The following is a 19339-nucleotide window of genomic DNA, read 5'->3' as shown; positions in this document are numbered from 1 at the left end:
ATTCTCAGTTTCTACGACGCAACGAAAGAACGTGGAGTGTAAGTGCATGTAAGTGTTGGAAGTCAATTTTTAACTTGTTTTCTTTTGTTTATTTGATTCATTTTCGTTTATTTTCTTTGAATTTTGTTATTATTTTGCTTTGATCGATATTTTACGTTTTTATTGTCTTTTTTATTTAATTATTTATTCCTTTGTTGTTTTTTTCATAATTCTGCCACTAGCTAGTAATTTCGACACAAAATTACTTTGACATCATAATCAAGTAATTTTCAGGTCGAGGTCACTCTTTTTTAGAGGAGTCGTATGTGCTTCTCAATACCTAAGATCTTGATACAAACTCGTTTCGATACTACTTGTCGAAATCGATCAAAAGACGAGTGAACAGTCGATCTAAAAGTGACTCAAATACTTAATTTGCATTCAAAATACTCCTTTTATTTAAAAATAATTGTTAATTTGACTATTTTAATAAGTGCAGATAATAAAAAGTATATTATTTATATTTAATTATGATTTTAAAAGTCGAATCAAACTGAACAATTCAATTGAGTTAATTGAAATTTGATTATCTAGTTGATTAAATTCAAACTAAAAACACTATAAAAATATAAATTATTATCGACAAACGAAGTATCGATAACCTCTTTTAACTGACGATCTAGCCGTCGATAAAAATATGTGGCTCAGAGTCCTATTGCATTGGTAAAATTCAACTCTTTTTATGATGGTCCAATATTGATAATAAAATTAAAAATCATTAGTTTTATAACTCATATTTAAAAATCATTAATTAAAAATCACGCGTGGATATTGTTGGTGATCTCTCAACTTTTATTCCATGAGTATTGACACAGCACACCTGAATTGTAATATAGTTTTGCTTACAACGAAACTAAAATTTGTTAATCAAATTTAATTATTTTATATATAATATCAAATTAATTTTATAATCCAATGATTATTAGAAATAAATTCTAACTGTTAGAAATAACTCTAATATTTTTTAAACTGCTTTATATTTATGATTTAAAAAAAAAGTAAAAGTAATGAAATGTTGTTACGATATTTTCATTTCATATTTTTATTTTGAAAAAAATAATTTTAAAATAGAAAATATTGAAAATAAGTAAAAGTGAGAATGCAAACCAAATGTGCTTAAGCTTCCACTTTTTTTTCCTAATCATAAAAGCGAAAAAATTTCGGCAAGAATGGGAAATTAAAGGAGTATAAGATTAAAAGTGATTTCATTAAGAGTTTTTGGATGGGTAATTAAAGGAGAGAGAGTGCATTTAGAGAGTATTTACAGTTTTAATGGCAAAGTAACGCGTGTCTGAATATTTATTTTGAGGTAATTGTAAAATTTAAGGAATTTTAATAAAAAAATTTTCGTTATTAAAAATAATGGATTTTAAATTCCCTCGAAAGAGATGGAATTTCAATTTTCTCTTTTAAAAGCACATTATTCTTCACCTTCCCATCTTCAAACAAGGATTATTCTCGTCTCTCCTTCTACTATTTTTTTTTTTTTTTTTTTTGTTTATAGCTCTATTTGTTTTGTGACGTTAAGTTTATGAAATATGAGCTTGTTACATTTGATCGATTTTAACCAATATTAAATTTTAAAATATTTTTATTTTATATATAAATAAAATTTTAACTATCTCAGCGAATTGTATTATTTGCTTAAAATAAGATCTTTTGTAAATGAATTTAATTTAATTACTTTTCTGAAAAAAAAAACATTTTAAAATATAACTAACATAATTAGTTTGTCCAAACAAATTATTTTACGATTGAAAGGAACTTAATTATAGAATTTATCTATTATATTAAAAATACATTTAATTTTTAAAATATTCTATTCAAATATATTATAAGATGAAATTTTATCTTTTTATCATGATGTAAACTACAATATTTGGACTTGGGTTTTTGACTTGTGCTTGGACTTTAATTTGTAGAGAACGAATCCTAAAAAAAAATTGGATTAAAATGGCAATAATTTTACGATGGTTACACAAAATTGTTATTTTTTTGCCAATTTTAATGTTTAGTCTCTGCCTGAATTTTTCATATTTTTGTGGCGTTTTAGTTTATTACGGAGGTTTAAACCAAAGTCCAAAAATTTGTCTGATGTGATAAGAAATTATTTATTTGATACATTAAAAATGACGGTTGAAATTTGTCTTTGTAAATGATAAAAAATATCACTTTTATTCGGTAAAAAGGATAGTTTGTAACTGCCATTTTAAGCAACGTGAAATGTCATTTTAACTCAGTAAAAATGACAGTTTTAAATATCATTTTAACCAACTAAAAATACCGTTTTAACTAATTAAAATGCTACTCTGTCAGGATAAAAATGGCGGTTCGTAAACGTTGTTTTAACCAACTAAAACTGCGGTTTTAACTCTGAAAATAACGGCGGTTTGAACTGCCATTTTAACCAACAAAAAAATGCCGTTTTATTTGAAAATAATGACGGTTTAAACCGCCATTTTAACTTAGGAAATTGTGACAATTTTCTGAAAACCGCCGTAATAGTCAAAATGGTGCCCAGAATTACGTCATTTTTTAAAACTGCCATTTATGGTAATAATGGCGGTTCAAACCGCCATAAATACCCAAAAAAAACTACCATTTTAACCAAATTTTTTTGTAGTGTTTGTAGACAACGAATCTTAAAATAATACAAGTAAGTTGATGAGATCGAGACTATAAATACTATTAGTTATCACATTTCTCTATACTCTAGAATGTGATTAATTCTTAAAACATTCTATCCAGATACATCTTAAAATGAAATTTTACTATTCTATCACAAATATTTTTTGTAAATTAAGATTTATTTTGTTCGGCTACTATACTATATAAACTGCAATAATTGGACTTGGGCTTTTGGACTTGGGCTTTGTAGACAAAGAACCCTAAAATAACGCATGGACTTTGTAGACAAAGAACCCTAAAATAACGCAGACAAATTGATAAGATTGATACTATAAATACTATAGTTATCACATTTCTCTATATTCCAGAATGTGATCGTATTTGAGTTTTTTCACTGTCTGAGTGTTAATCGTCACTTCAACACAATAGATATATGATCAGATATACGATTTAACTTAGCTAGAATCGAGTTTATTTTAATCAATTCAGAAGAGCGAAATCAGGTATATGATCTAATCTCTATTTAATTTGATTTATAATTCATATACAATTTGATTATATCTTGCTCAAATAACATGATTTCTTGATATATAGCAATCTTTTTATCTGTCTATAATGGAAAGTTAATGAGAACTTTAATTGTTGTAATTGATATAATTGTTGCTCATGCTTAAACATAGAAGATTTTATTTGTTCTCTCTAAGTTGTGATTGAATTTGTTTTACATATGATTGGTTAAATTATGAAAGGGAAAGCAAGTTGGTTTTTGGGATTTTAAGAACAAGTTATCTTTAAACCATGTCTTCTTTTGCAAAAATAAAAAATTAAAAACCTTAAGATCTGTTTGGTTTCTCTATTGATTTACAGTTTTCATTTTATATTTGTTTCCAAAATTTTGTGATGAAAAAAAAATTAAACAAAGCATGAAAAAGATAAATTTTGGTTTTCTTATTTTATTTTATGTTTTTATTTTTTCACAAAATTTTGAAAAATAAAATAGCAAAAACAAAATTAAAAAAAAATCTAAAATCAAGTCCTTGATTTTGAAGTAGAAGATTATTTTGTAATCAAACCCTCAGTTGACCAGCCGAGCCCACCCATCCTGGTGCACCCTAATCTGATGATCAACTTTTTAGACTTAATAACTCCAATTTTGATTGCTTTGATTTTCATATATCTAGCATCTTAGCTTTGATTGATTGAAATCCAGAATTAAACCATTATTCAATGAAGATAACATAGGTATAGGGTGTTAGGGACCAAGACCTATAGTTTGGCTCTTTTTTTTTTTTTTTTTTCTTCTGTGGTCTTAGTTTGTTTTTTGTTAACTGGGCATTTTATTTGACCATGTCAATATTGTCTCTAATGGTAAAGACTAACACAAAATAATAAAACTTCACAATATCAAAAACATCAAACAATGTATTTTATTGAATGGAGCCATTTAAATAAACACATCTAAAATATTTTCTTTTAAAGATATTTTTTAATAATTAAAATTTAATTAAATTAATTATTTTTGTTAAAATTAGACTAAACAAATTAATTTGATAAAATTAAATCTTAAATTAGTATAAATTAATATTATTTTTATAAAAAATAACTAATATATATATATATATATATATATATATATATATATATATATATATTTTTTTTTTTTTTGAAAACTCCTAACGCTATGACAGCAAAGAAATAAAAGACTAAAATTTAAGATTCTCAAAATTAATATATATAATAGAAGTATTTTAGTCATTTTTTATAATAAGAGTATTATAGTCATTTTTTATAAAAAATAATATTAATTTAAATCAGTTCAAGATTTGATTCACTCTTTTTCGTTCAAATTAATTTGTTTGGTCTAATTTTAATAAAAATAATACGATTTAATCAATTATATACGTTAAATTTTAATTACTAAAAAAATATTTTAAACGTCTTTATTTAAGTAGTTCATTTTATTAAAACCAAAACGAATAATTATATTTTACAATGAGAACATATTAAATAGGAGAAAGAAGTCAAGGTGGTTATTAATGTTCCTACATAATATTTTAGGAAAGTGATTCTTCTATTCTTAAAATTGATGATGTCACCGGATTTATATATATTTTGAAATCGCTCTTTATATTCATTATTTTATTTTTTATAATTTTTTTATTGAGAATAATTTAAGAATAACATACAATAAAAAATAACCTTATGAATTAGGAATGGCAAAAAATTTATATTAAATATTTTAATTTTTAACAAATTTTTATTATTCTAAAAGTTTCAAGCTATCAAATAAATTGATTTTTCTATTAATTTAGTTTATCTATAATTATTAGAACCATCTAATATAATAACGCGAATTCAAAAAAATTTAACAGTAGGATAAAATATATAAAATATAATAATATTTTTTATATTAAAATTATTATGTATACATAAAAATTAATTATTAAATTATTTATTAATTATTATATATTTATATATAAATATATATTATTTAATTTATTTTTAATATATATTTTATATTTTAATATATATTTTATATAAATGGTATTTATATATATATATATATATATATAGATAATTATTATTATAATTATATTTTATTATTGTAAAATATGATTAATTTTTAAATATTTAATTTATAAATTAAAATATTAAATTAATAATTTAAATAATAATATATAATTTAAAATTTTATTTTTTAAATTTTATAATTTAAAAAAATTGAATAATCTTTTACTTAACAATACAATTAAAATATTTCTCTTTATATATATATATATATATATATATATATATATAAAAACAATAATTATTTAAGAATTTATTTCTCATACGATTAAAAGTTAACTTTCTTAATTAATACAATTTCTACGAAAAAATAAAATTAATTTAAAAAAAACTAATTTTATTTAAGTTAAAAATTAATTATTTTAATAAATATTTAATATAAAATTTTTAAATTAATTATTAAATATTAAAAATTAAATAAAAATTTATTATAAAATAAAATTTAATAATTTAATAGAGATAAATAAATATTATTATTATACATTTCTTAAAAAATTTTCAAATTATAATAGACAATAAAGTACCTAGATCCATCCCTATTCTGACATGTCATGTTAACATGTTAATTTGGATGTTAACTAACACGGGGAGAGAGGACATTTAGTACAAATTAAGCGTAAAAATCTATTCTTATTCTTAGTATTTAACTAAGACATTAGTTAGGAGAACTAAAATAGAAATTTTGATTCTTCTCATGCATCCAATGTATAAAAAATTTAAAAACATTTCATTATTTGTACTGTGTGTATTCAAATTTTATACTTACAATATTTTTAAAAATATCTTTAATATATACGTTTATTTAAAAGGCCCGTATTATTAAAACAAACATAATAAATGTTTCTGTTTGCACATGAATATTTATGCGGAAATAAATTTTCTCAATTTCTTTATTTGAAAAGATAAAATATAATTTTTTATTATTAATTTTATAAATAAAATAAAAAATTTTAAAAATTATTAAAAAAATTAAAAATTACACTTTATTTCCAAAATTCAAAAAAAAAAGATCTATTCGCATATTTACGCATCCTAAAATTGCGCACACAAGTAGTGCAGTCCATTGACTTCAATTCATTCATATCGTGGTGTCTTACACATAAAAACACACATGCCACATGGCCCTTTAAGTTGTCACTGATATTTATTTATTTTAATTTAATATATTTATTGCTACACATGTAAAAGAAAAATATTTGAAGTTGTCAATTAAGATTGGATAAAATATGTTTCATTTTTCTTTTAAAAAAAACGTTTGCAAAAAGAGTTTTAAAAGTATTCTTAATGTTTAATTTGTATACTCCAACTTCTTAAGTACGTCTTAATTAATCTCTATGTTAGCTTATTTATTAACGATAAATTAATCAACTTAGAGTAATTTTAAAACATGAACTAAATATTAGAGAAAAATGATCATTTGTTTTTGAATTAGCTAGGGACAACTTTAAACAAAATCAACATATATAATTAACAATTGGAGAAGAGTGTAAACTTAATTATTTTAAACGTTGAAAGTAAAATTAGTATAAATAAAAAACTTAAAAACAAAATCTCTGTTTCCTTCACACCTTGAGCATGTTGAGAATTTTTTTACTTTTTTATGAAGAAAGAATAAAATCATACCCTACCAAGTACCAACTAAATTTTATCCATTTTGCATAAAAATAAATAATATTGAAACCTTTTTCTTCACCATTCAAGTTCTCAATTCTCATGGCACCACTTTCAAAGTAGAGGACAAAAAAATGCTCTAAAAAGAGGAGTCAAATCAATAACTTTGATAACCCGTCCCATTGAAAATGTTCCATAATGATAATTATTAGCACCTTGAAAATTTGAAAGAATATAATAATAACATATAGCCAGCAAAAAAAGTTCTGTCAAAAACAAACACACAAAATAATAAATCTTAATAATTCTTAGCTAGCAAATTATATTTTATACTTTTTTGTATCTAACAGTTGGCCATTGAATTTGCAGAACCAAACTGGCAATTCATAATCTAAAGTGAGGATTCTGAGTCACAGCAAGGCCTTTGAAAACGACTTCTCAGATACTGATCTCTGTTGTTGTCTTCTTAAACAGGTAATTAATTTAATGATTTATTTTTGGTATATCTGCAGAGACCTTTCTCATGAATTAAATTAATTTACTAAGATTCGATATATATGTACATATATAGTGGGGACGGAATGATGAGTAACATAATTGATAACATAACTTTTTGTTTCCTATGCTTTTCAATTTAACTATTTTAAATTATAATTAGGCATCTAATAAACCTTTTTTTATTAATAAGTTCCCTTCAATTTGTATGAATATATATATATGTTCTATCATTAGCCTTAACTTCGAATGCTCAACTTGTTAATTAAAGTTTACGATCCCAAATAAATGTGTATATCTAAGAAAATAATTGGAAAGATTTTTTTATCAGATAAAGTAAAAAAAATATATATATGAAATTATTCTTATTATTTATTGATAATTATTTTCTTTCATTCATTATTTAATAATTAAGATTACAAGTAAGAGAATTAAACAATAGTATTAGCTAACATTTTAAAATAAACATTTGTAAATCACACATTTTCTGGGTCGTTTTCAACCTTCTTTGGAATAATTAAGAAATAAAAAATGGGGAAATAATGTACAGTGATCAACATATATACGAGCAAAAGAAAAACCCTAAAATAAAATAAACAAAGTAATATTATATATATATGTTATTTTTTTATTTAGTGTTGTAGAAAAACAAGAATATTTACTAGCAATAATAACAAGGTGAGGTGTGCATATATATTTACTAGCAATTTTTCAGATGCACTGTGAAATTACATTTTTATTGATTATTTTTTATATAATATCATAAAAACAAAATAAAATAATTCAATAGTTAAGGAATTTGTAAAGATTATAACAGAAGAAATCATGTTCAATTCCTTCCAAACCTTGGTCCTTGATCTTGATATATTGCTCTTGATCCTAATATGCGATTCCATAATCTTTCTAGACCAAAATTTTTTGAAATTTATTGGGATTAAACTCTAGAATTTTATTTATCATATACTATCTGATTACTAGTTTTTTTTTTTTTTTAATCTTGAAGACCCAACTACGATAACATATAAATATTTGATTTTAGTCTCATTAAAATCTAAATCATTAAATAATCTTAACTTATTATTTTTATTTTTAAAACAATAGTGAGATCTCTGTATATAAATTAAAAAATATAATATAATTATACTTATTTATGCAGAGAGTAATTTATCAAAAAATACCCCAAATTTTCAAATTGCTGATAAAAATATCCTCTAAATTTATTAACGATAAAAATATAAAAAAGTGACTATTTTTAATAAGTAATAAGTGTCTTTTATATTTGGCAAATCATTTGTGTATTTGATTCTCAAAAATAATTAGACAACTATTAAAAAGTGAATGCAAAAAATAGGATCAAAATTCAATATTTAGATTTTTTATTTCTTAAAATTTCTTTTGTTATTGACAAAAAAAAAAGCACACAAATCAATTAGTGTAAAATTATTAAATTTTAAAGATAAAAATATCTTATTTTTTTAATCATATTTATAAAAAATAAATTGCATCAAAGTCTGGTCTTTAATATCATATTTTGAAAATATATATTTCACGATCGAGAATTTCTTTCTTTTTTAAAAGTATTTTTGTCATTAGTCATAATATTAGAAAATATTTTTGTCAATAATTTCATAATTAAAATTTGTTTTTGGTTTTTTCTTAATATATAAATAATATTAAAATAATATCTAAAAATTTATCCTTGCTATTACTAACAAAAATAATTTTAGAAAATATGAATAGCGAATAAGACACATATTTTATAGATTTAATTTCCAAGATTGAGGATACGAATAACAAATAAGATAAATTTGATTTAACTAGTTTGAATTAATATTGAGGGTAATCTTAGGTAAATGAAAGCGTATTTAAAAATTATTATATGATTTGATAAATTTAATTAAAAAAATATATATAAAAAATATATTTATTTAAAAAATACTAAAAACAAATTTTATTATTTTTAACTATTAATATATTATTAATTATTATTAAAAAAAAAGTTAAGTTAATAACTATAAATAATAGTTAAAAATTATAAATTATAATAGTTCTCCAACTTTTTTTTATTTATTCATCAACAATGAAGAAGACAGGTACTAAATATATAGATAGTATATAAATTGAAGAGAGTTTTAAAGAAGTCACATCCTGAAGCAAAGAAACATTGGATGCATCAAAAGCCTTAGATTTCTCCGAATATATTACTCGCTGTCAAGCAAAGCTAATTTGGTTTCATATCATTTTAAATTACAAATGAAACAAGTGGTACCTACACAAAAATCTACTTACATATATAATGATCTAAAAAAACTTATTGCTTTTTCTCTTTTCAATATATAGAAACACTAGAAATACAATATATATAAATATATAATTTTAATCTCAACCAATCTTATTAGTCTAAGTTTCTGTGGGGGCTGTCTCACATCAGTAATGAAAGTTGAAGCCATGTCTATACCATAAATATTTATGATTCCGTCTGCGTTTATTTTTCTCTTTAACTACCAAATCCATCATACATATCACAATCGCTTTTGCACAGATAGACCCACGAAAGCAAATTAAGTCTATTGAATTAAAAGATTTATTAAGATACATACACTTCTCAAATTATAAATAAAAGAGGAGACGTATGTTATTTTTTTTTTTCTCTAAGGGTAATTTATTAGGTGATCTTCTTAATTAATTCATACGTGTATATTTTATGCATGACTATTTAATATGTAATAATGTATATTAATGTCAATATCAGTATCGCATAGATAAGAAACTTGTGCTTTGAATTGACATTGACTTATTATTCCTTTATTTGTCACCTTTATTACAAACTAATAATAATATTCCTGTGGTTGTACATTATTTTTAGGGTAGGAAGGTATTAATAAACATCTATGCTGAGCAGTGTAAACTAAAATCAGTCACTAATATCGATCATAAATATAAAATATATATTAAAATATAAATATATATATATATATATTAGTAGCTGATTTTGGTGAATAAATAGTATTGTTGATTAATAAATTCAGATAATAAAAAGGTGTCTCACTTAATCAAATTAATTATAGTCACATCCTAATATACTCCATTATTTTATATCAAAGCCTATATTGAAAGAAACACAAACAGAAGTAGAAAACTAAAGTGAGATAGATGTTTTAGATGGAACTGTCTAAAATTGGAAATGATTCTTTTATTAGAAGATTGATATACACGAATATTGTTTAACTAGTTTAATGTGTCATTTCGAGAATCAAAATTCTAGTAATTAAACAACGAAAAAGTATGGGAATTTCTTTTTAGGCGATTAGCGGTAATAAAAAGATACATATGTAAAAAAGTATAATTAAAAGACCTATATGGACCAACATCAAACAATCCATCACAATCATAACAGTTTTGACCTATGGAAGAAAAGATAAAAACTCTAGACTCTAGTAAAAAATATTAGGCTAGTGGATTTGAAAATATGTTGAAATTCAACTTAATTATAAAAAAAAGAAAAGAAAAGAAAATATGTAATGCGAAATGCATTACACATAATAATGTTCCACCAACCATATCCATATACTTTTATTGTATTGTTTTTCCTTTACATGCCAAATCCTTTTCTTATAGTTATTGTCCGTACAGAAAACACGAGACTTTGACACATGTAATTCATGCATTTCCATATAGGTTATACACACAACACATATACACAGGAGTATTCATTAGGTGTTACATGTATATAAGAAAACATCACAACACTTGAATCAAGATACCAAAACTTGAAATTTCTATCTCCAACCTCTAATTAACTTAGGATAATGTCATTATTGTATTCTAAACCAAGAACTCTTCACCTTATTTGTAAAGTAATTAGGGTTACGTACCCTTTTGCATTGCCTTTCGTTTCACCATCCACATAGAAAAGAGACCTAGGGTTCGGAAGTGGCATTCGCCACCTACGACTACTCTCCAATCGAGCGAGTGTGATCCACGCTCCAATGAGAACCGTCAAATGTGCAATCTCCATGAATCACCTTTTCCAAGCCTTGGTGGACACGACAGGCATAAAATCGAGAAATAGAGCACCACCCAAAAGTAGCGCGTTTAACCCACGCGCCAATCCATATTTCCCTTTCATTTCTTTAGGTACGTTCCCTTCTTATTTTCTCCGACATTCCATAAAAATATAAAAATAAATTATTTTACAATTAAAATTTAATGCATTCAATATTATTATAAATATAAATACGATGTTTTTCGTAAATTGATAAATTATATTAATACTTATATAAAATCTAAAACGTACAAAATGTGTTCGTGGAATAATAATATATTATTATTATTGTCCAATGAAAATTAATTTACAATAAATTAATTTTTTATTATAAAAATAATCTTTTATCAATAATTTAAAAAATTTTGAAGATAAAATATATCTTAATAAATTAATTAATAATTAATAAAAATATATAAAATTTACCAAACACAAACATTCAACAAAATTCTAGAAATAATAATTACCCTTTCCGTCTAGGGTTTCTCTGCCATGATCCACAAGCAATTATGAGTGGCAACTGACAGGAAGCTCATGCTGGCGCCACGTGTCACTCTCCAGATGGTTGATCCTTTCTCTCACCTCACACGCACACTCCCTCTTTCTCTCTCTACATTTACATTTCTTTTGTGCTAGTTTAGGAAATGCATCATATGACACGATACTACATCTTCTTTTTTATTTTTATTTATTTCTAAAAGAACAAAAGAAAAAATAAAATAAAAAATAAAAAACAATTACAACAACACACAAACGCAAACCCCCATCTTCCAAATCCAAAGTACAGCAAGATAAAAATTCTTTCTCTCTCTTCTCTTTCTCTTTCTCTCTCTCTCACACACTCTCTCTCTTCTCCCTAAAGAATCGAAAACCCTTTCTCTCACTAGGGTTTCTGTGTGATTTTCGCACCCAAATTCTGCTTCTTGAGCTGCGAATCCAATCCTCAAACTTCATTCTAATCACTCTCCTTCCAGTTCTCTATCATTTCTTCTCGTTTCTTGGAGGAGCCGTGGAGTATCGATGCTCCAAGCTAGGGGAGAAAAATCGCGTGCTCTCGTCCACGGGTGAGTCTCGGTGCTCCTTCACCTGCTTCGTCTTATAATTGCCCTCTCTATCTCTATCTCCTTCATAGCTCGCTCTTCTGTTTAGCTTTTGATCTGAACCGTTGCTTCGATTATTCTATAGAGCTCTTTTTTTTTTGGTTTAGATATTTAGGTATCGTTGTACTGTTTACGGTGGGTGTGTGTCCACTTCAGCTTTTCCTTTGGGTTATTTTATTTATATTTATTTATTTATGTTTCTCTTATCTGAATTTTTATTCCTTTGTTGCATTAATTATTTCTTTCGGTGATTTTTTTTTCTTAACTTAGCTAGCTTAGTTGATTACATTGTAAATTGAGCTTAGTTAATTATATATCTCTTAATGAGGCTTGAATTTATTTAATTATGTAATCACATTGAACCCTAATATTTTGGTGTTCATATTCTTTCTTCTATGTGTTGCTTTGACTTCTTAGGACTTTTTTTCTCTTATGTGGGATTTTCGCATGCTATTAATTTATGTTCCCATAGCGTTTTAGCTTCGAAGCTGACGAGTTTCATAATGGAAATTAAAAAACCCTAGTATTTAGTTAATATTGCTAGGTACATTTATGGATCCACATCTGGGGTAATTATATGGGTTAGTGGCTAATTTTTTCTTAGGGTTTTAATTCAAACATATTATTAACATTGGGCATCTACGTGGTTGGATTTATTGAGTGTAAAACTAGGGTTTATGTACTTTCATAATGCTGGAGGTTATTATTTTATGTGATTAATCACTGTGTGTCGAGGTTTAATTGGTTTAATGTTACTTTAACTTTAATTTTTACCTTGTTTAGCTTGTCTTTCCTTTTAATTTCTTAGCAGCTTTGAATAAACCCTAATAGGGTAGTAAGATTTTTTTGCCTGTGATGTATGCACAATTATATATATATGTTTGTGTGTGGCGTTTTCCCTACATATGAATAAATCTTTCACGAGCCTCTAATTGATGGAAGCCTCTAATTGATGGAAGCCTCAATTGATTATTGGAACCTTCCAAGTTATATTTTACATTTCAGTATTTGATCCTTCGTGAATAGGGATACTCTAGCTGTGCTTATATATAGCTCAAGTTGTTTGTTTGCGTGCAGACATACACAGATAATTGTGGAGAATAATTCTGGATGTGATTCTAACTATATAGGATCATCAAGCTCATGGAGAGTAATTTTGTTAGTGTGGATTCAATCAGTATAGATCTTCCCATCGGCACCGCTAATAAGACATGCGAACATTTCACGATACGGTAATCCTTATTCCCCATATTTATACATGTCTGATAAGGTCATCAAGTTTGATAGTTTGCATGAGGTTCTAGGTTCAATTGTCATTACTGTTTTTATATCATATTATACTAGCTGATACTATGTATCTATCTGAGCTTATCCTTTTAACAATATTTTATTTCAACCATTTCTGATGGTATTTGAGTGTGGAGCGGATCAATCAATTTATATATCAGCCTTCATTTAGTGTATGATTTCATGTTGTTGGTGCCTGCAGTTTATGTAAATCATTCTTATAAGATACAGTGTTATTATGTATGAGTGTTCATTAGAGGACAGTATAATTAATGATCTTCAAATGCTAGTAACTTAAAGTTAGAATCCAATTAAGCAAGTGGAAGTATAGGATGAAAATAAAGAATCATATGAACGATGGTGCCAAAACATGGAGATTCTGAAGAGCTAGTATAGTTTATTGGGAAGAACTTGGACCTTATCCCGCTTGACAAAAGAACATTAATATATTTCATTTGGGATCATGTGTATGTGTATGTTAATATTATGAAATTTGGGATCCCTAACACATCCTTTTTGTTTGTTCAGTGGTTACGTATCGGATATAAGAAAGAAAGATTGGAGAAAATGTTGGCCATTTCCAATGGATGAGTCTGATAACGAACTGCCACTTCCACCACTTGAAGTGCCGAAATTTCGATGGTGGGGCTGTGAAAATTGTCAACAGGCAACTGCTAACGAAATCAATCATGGAAATGATCAAACAGATGTTAGCCACAGGAATGGAGGTATATCTGATTGTAACTGCAGTAATGCGGTTGTCAATTCTGGTACTCCGGAATCTCCAGTGGCTAGTGCTGCCACTCCAGTGAATGCGGAGTTCGATCTTAATATCCCTATTGATCTGACTGGTGACACTGATGGTTTACCAGTTAGGAATGAGATAGAAAATAATAATGCAGAAATTGTACAGAACAGAATAACAGGTAAGTTCAAGCTCAGTTATATAGGAGTTTCTTATTTCCTACTTTCTGTGTGTTGATTGATTTTCTCTGTTATGTTCAGACCATGATATTGGCTCGGAGATTAATCTCAATCATCAAGTGTCAAGTGTTACACTTCCAGAAGCTCGTCCAGATCACATGGAAGAATGTCATATAAATAAAATAGGTAGGTTAAACTGAGTAAACTTATAAATTTAGGCTGCAGTAACATGGTACCGAGAAATTAAATTTGTATGTATCATAATAAGAGTGTATTGATTTCTTCGTTTTTTTTGTTTCCAAATACCAAAACAGCTTGTGAAGCTAATGTGGATAAGAGCCCTTCTGATATTAATGAAGGGACACCTACTTCTGAAGAAAACCAATGCCACAACGGTTTAAGACAATCTGGTTCAATTTTGAGGGAATGTACAGTAGTTGTCGGAGATAACATCATTGATCATGCAACTGAACATCTTTCACCAGAGTTGGCTGATGGCAATCATGATGTGTCAGTGGAAAATGAAGATGAAATTGTCAGAAATCATCAGGGTCGTAATGTAGAAAGGTCAACCAGTTTAACTCGTAGGAGACCTAGAAAGATGCGCTTGCTTAAGGACTTATTAAATGAAAATGGAGAGGCAAAGACTGATAAAACCACCGCAAGCAGATCACTATCTCATGGTCCTCTTAACCAGTTTACAACTTCAGAGGTACCACCAGTTTTCCAAGAAAACGAGGATGTTCCAGTAGATTCGACTTTGACATATAAGGGTCGCGGTAGAAAGCGAAAGTTTGTTGTGGATGAAGAGTCAACATCTGCAGATATGTGCTCCCAGAGGCTTGATAACGAAATTCAAAACCCAGGGGGAGTTTCTAGAACAGATAACACTGCAGGTAAAAGGCACAAATCGGTTCCTCATGTTGACAAACACTTGATTTCTAGGCCACAAGAAGGACAGTGGAGAAAGAGTGGGAGCACGGTGGATGTCACAAATAAGGAAAATCTGTCTGAAAGTCCTTCTGGATCCTTTCCTTGTGCATCCACTGAGAAGGGAAAGGATGATTTTCCGCTGCATATGTTAAGGAATAGAAATGTCTGCAATTCCAAAGGAAAAGGCAAGATGCCTCAAGCTGATGCAGAAATGGATTCTATAACCGGGAGGAAAAATGACAAGCTAGTTGAAGGTTCATTTGCACATACAGCATCAAAGAATTTGTCAAGTAGGCCTGAATGCATTGCAGTTCCATCAACAAAAGGTACATCAAATGGGAAAGAACTCAATGAGGAAAGGCATCTTCCCTTAAAAGGCTATCCATCGGAACAGATTTGCAACAAGCAAAATATCAGTCAAAAAGAAATTCAGCTTCGAGAGGGTACTTCAAGAGCTCAACTTAGAAATATGGACGGCAAAGCCATTTATTGTGGAGCTCGAAAAAATCCTTCAAAGGACATGTCAAATGCAATTCTTGAAAAAGGAAAAGAAGTATATCTTGAAGTAAGTAGTATTAAACTTTCAACCCCCCCCCCCCTTCTCTTCTTTTTCCAAAAAAAAAAAAAAAGAAATAAAATAAAAAATTGACTTCCATGATCAAAATAGATGTTATTTCTTTATATTTCCATTTGTTAAGAACTTTGCAATTAGTTCATTTAGTTGTTTCTACAAGATTCCACTGGCCCTGCCATAAATTTGTCTTTTGAACAATTTTATCATGTGAGCATCAACCAGATCTTTTTATTTTTGTGATATGTGTGCTTCATACTTTCTTCAAACTTTTGATATGGTCAACTATTTGATTTCTTTAACCAGAAATATTTAAATAACATCATATGAAACTGCTTTGTAGCTTGATCAGATTCTTCAAACTAACAGGAATTAGTTCTTTTGACCATCAAATATTTATTCATGCTGTAGTTTATTGACATTCTCTTATTGATGTCCAGTTGGGAATTCTTCAGTTTATTTGTTTTCATTAAACTTTAACTGCTAAATTAATCTCTTAAAATGTGTAGATTTCCTTCGCATGAATGTTTTTTCTTTAGGGTCATGAGACAACGAACTTTTCATAGAAACCATGTCTCCAAGGAGATAACAGCCCTTCTTTTTCAGGGAACCAATGGAGACAGAAACAATAACAAAATGATTGAAGTTGTTGATCTAGATAATAGTCTGGAAAGATGCGATGATTTGACAGCAGAGGACTCTGACCATGGGTCAGAAGATGATATCCCAATGGAAGTTGTAGAGATCTTGGCAAGGAATCAATATGAGAGGTCTCTACCTGACGTAGAAAATTTAAGCTGCCAACTGGAAATGTCTGTCCAGAGGGAAAAAGATCACGTAAGTGATACAGAAATTGGAATTAACAGAAGACAAGGAAATGCATTCCCAAGAAAAGAAAATTCAAGTAACTACTTTTCTTCAAGCGCACTCCATCAGTTCCCGTTTGGGTTTGAAGTTCCACAATCAAAAAATAAGTCATCAAATGGATCTCATTACTCACCAAGTGATACCAGGAAGCTTGGTCCTGCTCAAACTCCAATTTTTAATAGGAGGAATGCAGAGTGTAGATCCTCTGGTGCTTCCTCACATTTCAATGGAAGATCAAACCGATTCGAGACTATTATGCAGCAGGATGGAAGTGCTTCTCATGTTCGGCCATTGTCGAGCAAGAAGAATGCATCCCTGGGATGCGTTGATTTACGCAACAGAACTGTTTCGCAGCCTAGAGGTAGTAACTTAGACTTAATTTCACTTCAATCTGGGTCGACACAAAGGCAGAACAGGAGAAGGGATCTTTTTGACCTTAACTGCCCAAGTTCTCAAGATATTGACCTAGAGAAGCTTCCTACAAATACTGATTCTGGAAACATGAGCAGCAGGAATGCAGAACGCGCACTTACTGGAGAAAGTAATGGGACGGAACATGATCGTTATCAGAGTGTATCTCATGATACGTATTCCAATGAAGCAATACATGCGCTGCATTTACTTAGCTTAACCGGGGCAGGTAGGGAGACAGACACATCATCTACTGCAAGTAGAAGTGCTAAAATGGTTAGGAGACCCTCTAATCCCGGCATATGCAGTGCAAACTTGGAGAGAGAGACACATGGTTCCCCACGAAGGCAGATTTCTGAGCATCTCAGCAGCATTAATTTATCAGATAAATCACGAAACCGCCTTTTTGACTCTCCAATCTCTGCCACTTCAACAGATCAGCATGGTGGGAAGATCAGAAGTACTGATTTCAGGGACCAAAATTTGCCAAGGTATGGAAATGGAATTAAGATGAACGGCTCCAATGCAGCCATGCAAAATGTAGATAGTCTGCAGCTCAGGGGGGCCAATGTTGAAACGGAAACCTCGAATCAACATAGATTGGATGTTGCAGAGCCCTGGCAAAGTATCTCTGGAAGCACAATTGTAGTTAACAGAAACCCGGCGGAGTTCACTGCACCAGAAGATGGTAATCCATACATGATCAATGGAGAAGATCTGAAATTCGAGGATATCCCCCCAAACAGAAGGCGTGGCTTACCTGCTCCACGTGGACGCAAGCAAATGAAGACTCGAAGGTTACAAAATGAAAGACGTTGAAATCAATATAGAGTTGTGCATAGTTAGGCTACAGCTTTTGCTTGATTCCTTCATGTTGAAACGGTCAGCATATACTACTTTATGTTCCTTTAATTATATAAATAATTCTGCAGCGGACTTTGAGTAGGAACATGAGACTTAAATAACAGTTTTTTTTTTCTTGCAAAGTTTCAACTTTCAAGGAAGAAACTTATCTTTGAATTTAAAACTGAATTTCATTATCATGCTACCAGGTGCCATACACAAGTTTTATGTTATAATGTATTACAGTTTTGATGTTGTAAAGTTTGTGTGGAAGGAAATGTGGGGTGTGGTTGAAGAAAAGGAACTTGTTTTCACTTAACCAAGCGTCACGGATTCTATTATCTTGTTTGGAAATAAAAAATTATAAAACTCTCAACATATGGTGCCTTGCCACAAGACAAGAAGGAATGTTTCTTGGTGAATACTCTAAAAGTGCATAGGAGAATGTGTGGAAGACTGGAAATAGTCTCAAATAAAATGACAGGCAACTTATTTTCCTTAATACTCGCAACAAGTTCTTAATTGTTTAAATAAAATTTTTGGTTTAATTAGTACAAATACCAGAAAATCCAAGAATAAGAATATAATTGTTACTGCTCGGATGGTAGTTAACTAGTTATTTTCTATTCATACTTCTAATTAATTGTGTATCAGATCCAGCAGTCATTTTACATAGTTAATTGTGTATTCAAGAATGAACACTTTATGCTTCAAAAAGTTGATGTGCCTCGATGATGGAAATTGAAGAATGTAAGACCTGAAATTTCATCTGGTCATCTTCAATTGTGTTTAATTCTTTCACCTTGTAATGATAGGAAATAGCTATATAGATCAAGAATATTTCAAGAATTAGTTAGTTTAGTAACAATAAAGATCTGAGGGTTGTTAACATTAGAATGTATATATTATAGTGTCAAGGCTTGCTATAAATACGAGCCTCTTGGTGTACACTGTAAATAAGTGTGTGATAATAATAATCATTCTCTTTCATCTAGTTCTCTATTTTCTCTTAACTTG

General features: G+C 28.2%; 1 protein-coding gene across 2 annotated transcripts; it reads left to right on the top strand.

The window, feature by feature from the left end:
- Window positions 1–7231: 7231 nt before the first annotated feature.
- LOC107605187 (protein EMBRYONIC FLOWER 1-like) lies at window positions 7232–18465 on the top strand. 2 transcript variants are annotated; one of them, XM_088491986.1, is made up of 6 exons: window positions 7232–7320; window positions 13564–13718; window positions 14302–14699; window positions 14779–14883; window positions 15012–16195; window positions 16808–18465. In XM_088491986.1, the coding sequence occupies exons 2-6, from the start codon at window positions 13630–13632 to the stop codon at window positions 18296–18298; spliced, it is 3267 nt and encodes a 1088-aa protein (XP_088348112.1). In that variant the 5' UTR covers window positions 7232–7320; window positions 13564–13629; the 3' UTR covers window positions 18299–18465. The 2 variants fall into 2 exon arrangements, with proteins under 2 accessions (XP_088348112.1, XP_088348111.1); XM_088491985.1 differs by lacking the exon at window positions 7232–7320 and adding an exon at window positions 12159–12450.
- The last annotated feature ends 874 nt before the right edge of the window (window positions 18466–19339 follow it).

Source organism: Arachis ipaensis, chromosome B6, assembly GCF_059453495.1.
Source record: "Arachis ipaensis isolate K30076 ecotype BB chromosome B6, ASM5945349v1, whole genome shotgun sequence".
In the NCBI taxonomy this organism is placed as follows: Eukaryota; Viridiplantae; Streptophyta; class Magnoliopsida; order Fabales; family Fabaceae; genus Arachis; species Arachis ipaensis.
The sequence above is the reverse complement of the archived record's forward strand: the minus strand, read 5'-3'. Positions and strand labels throughout refer to the sequence as shown.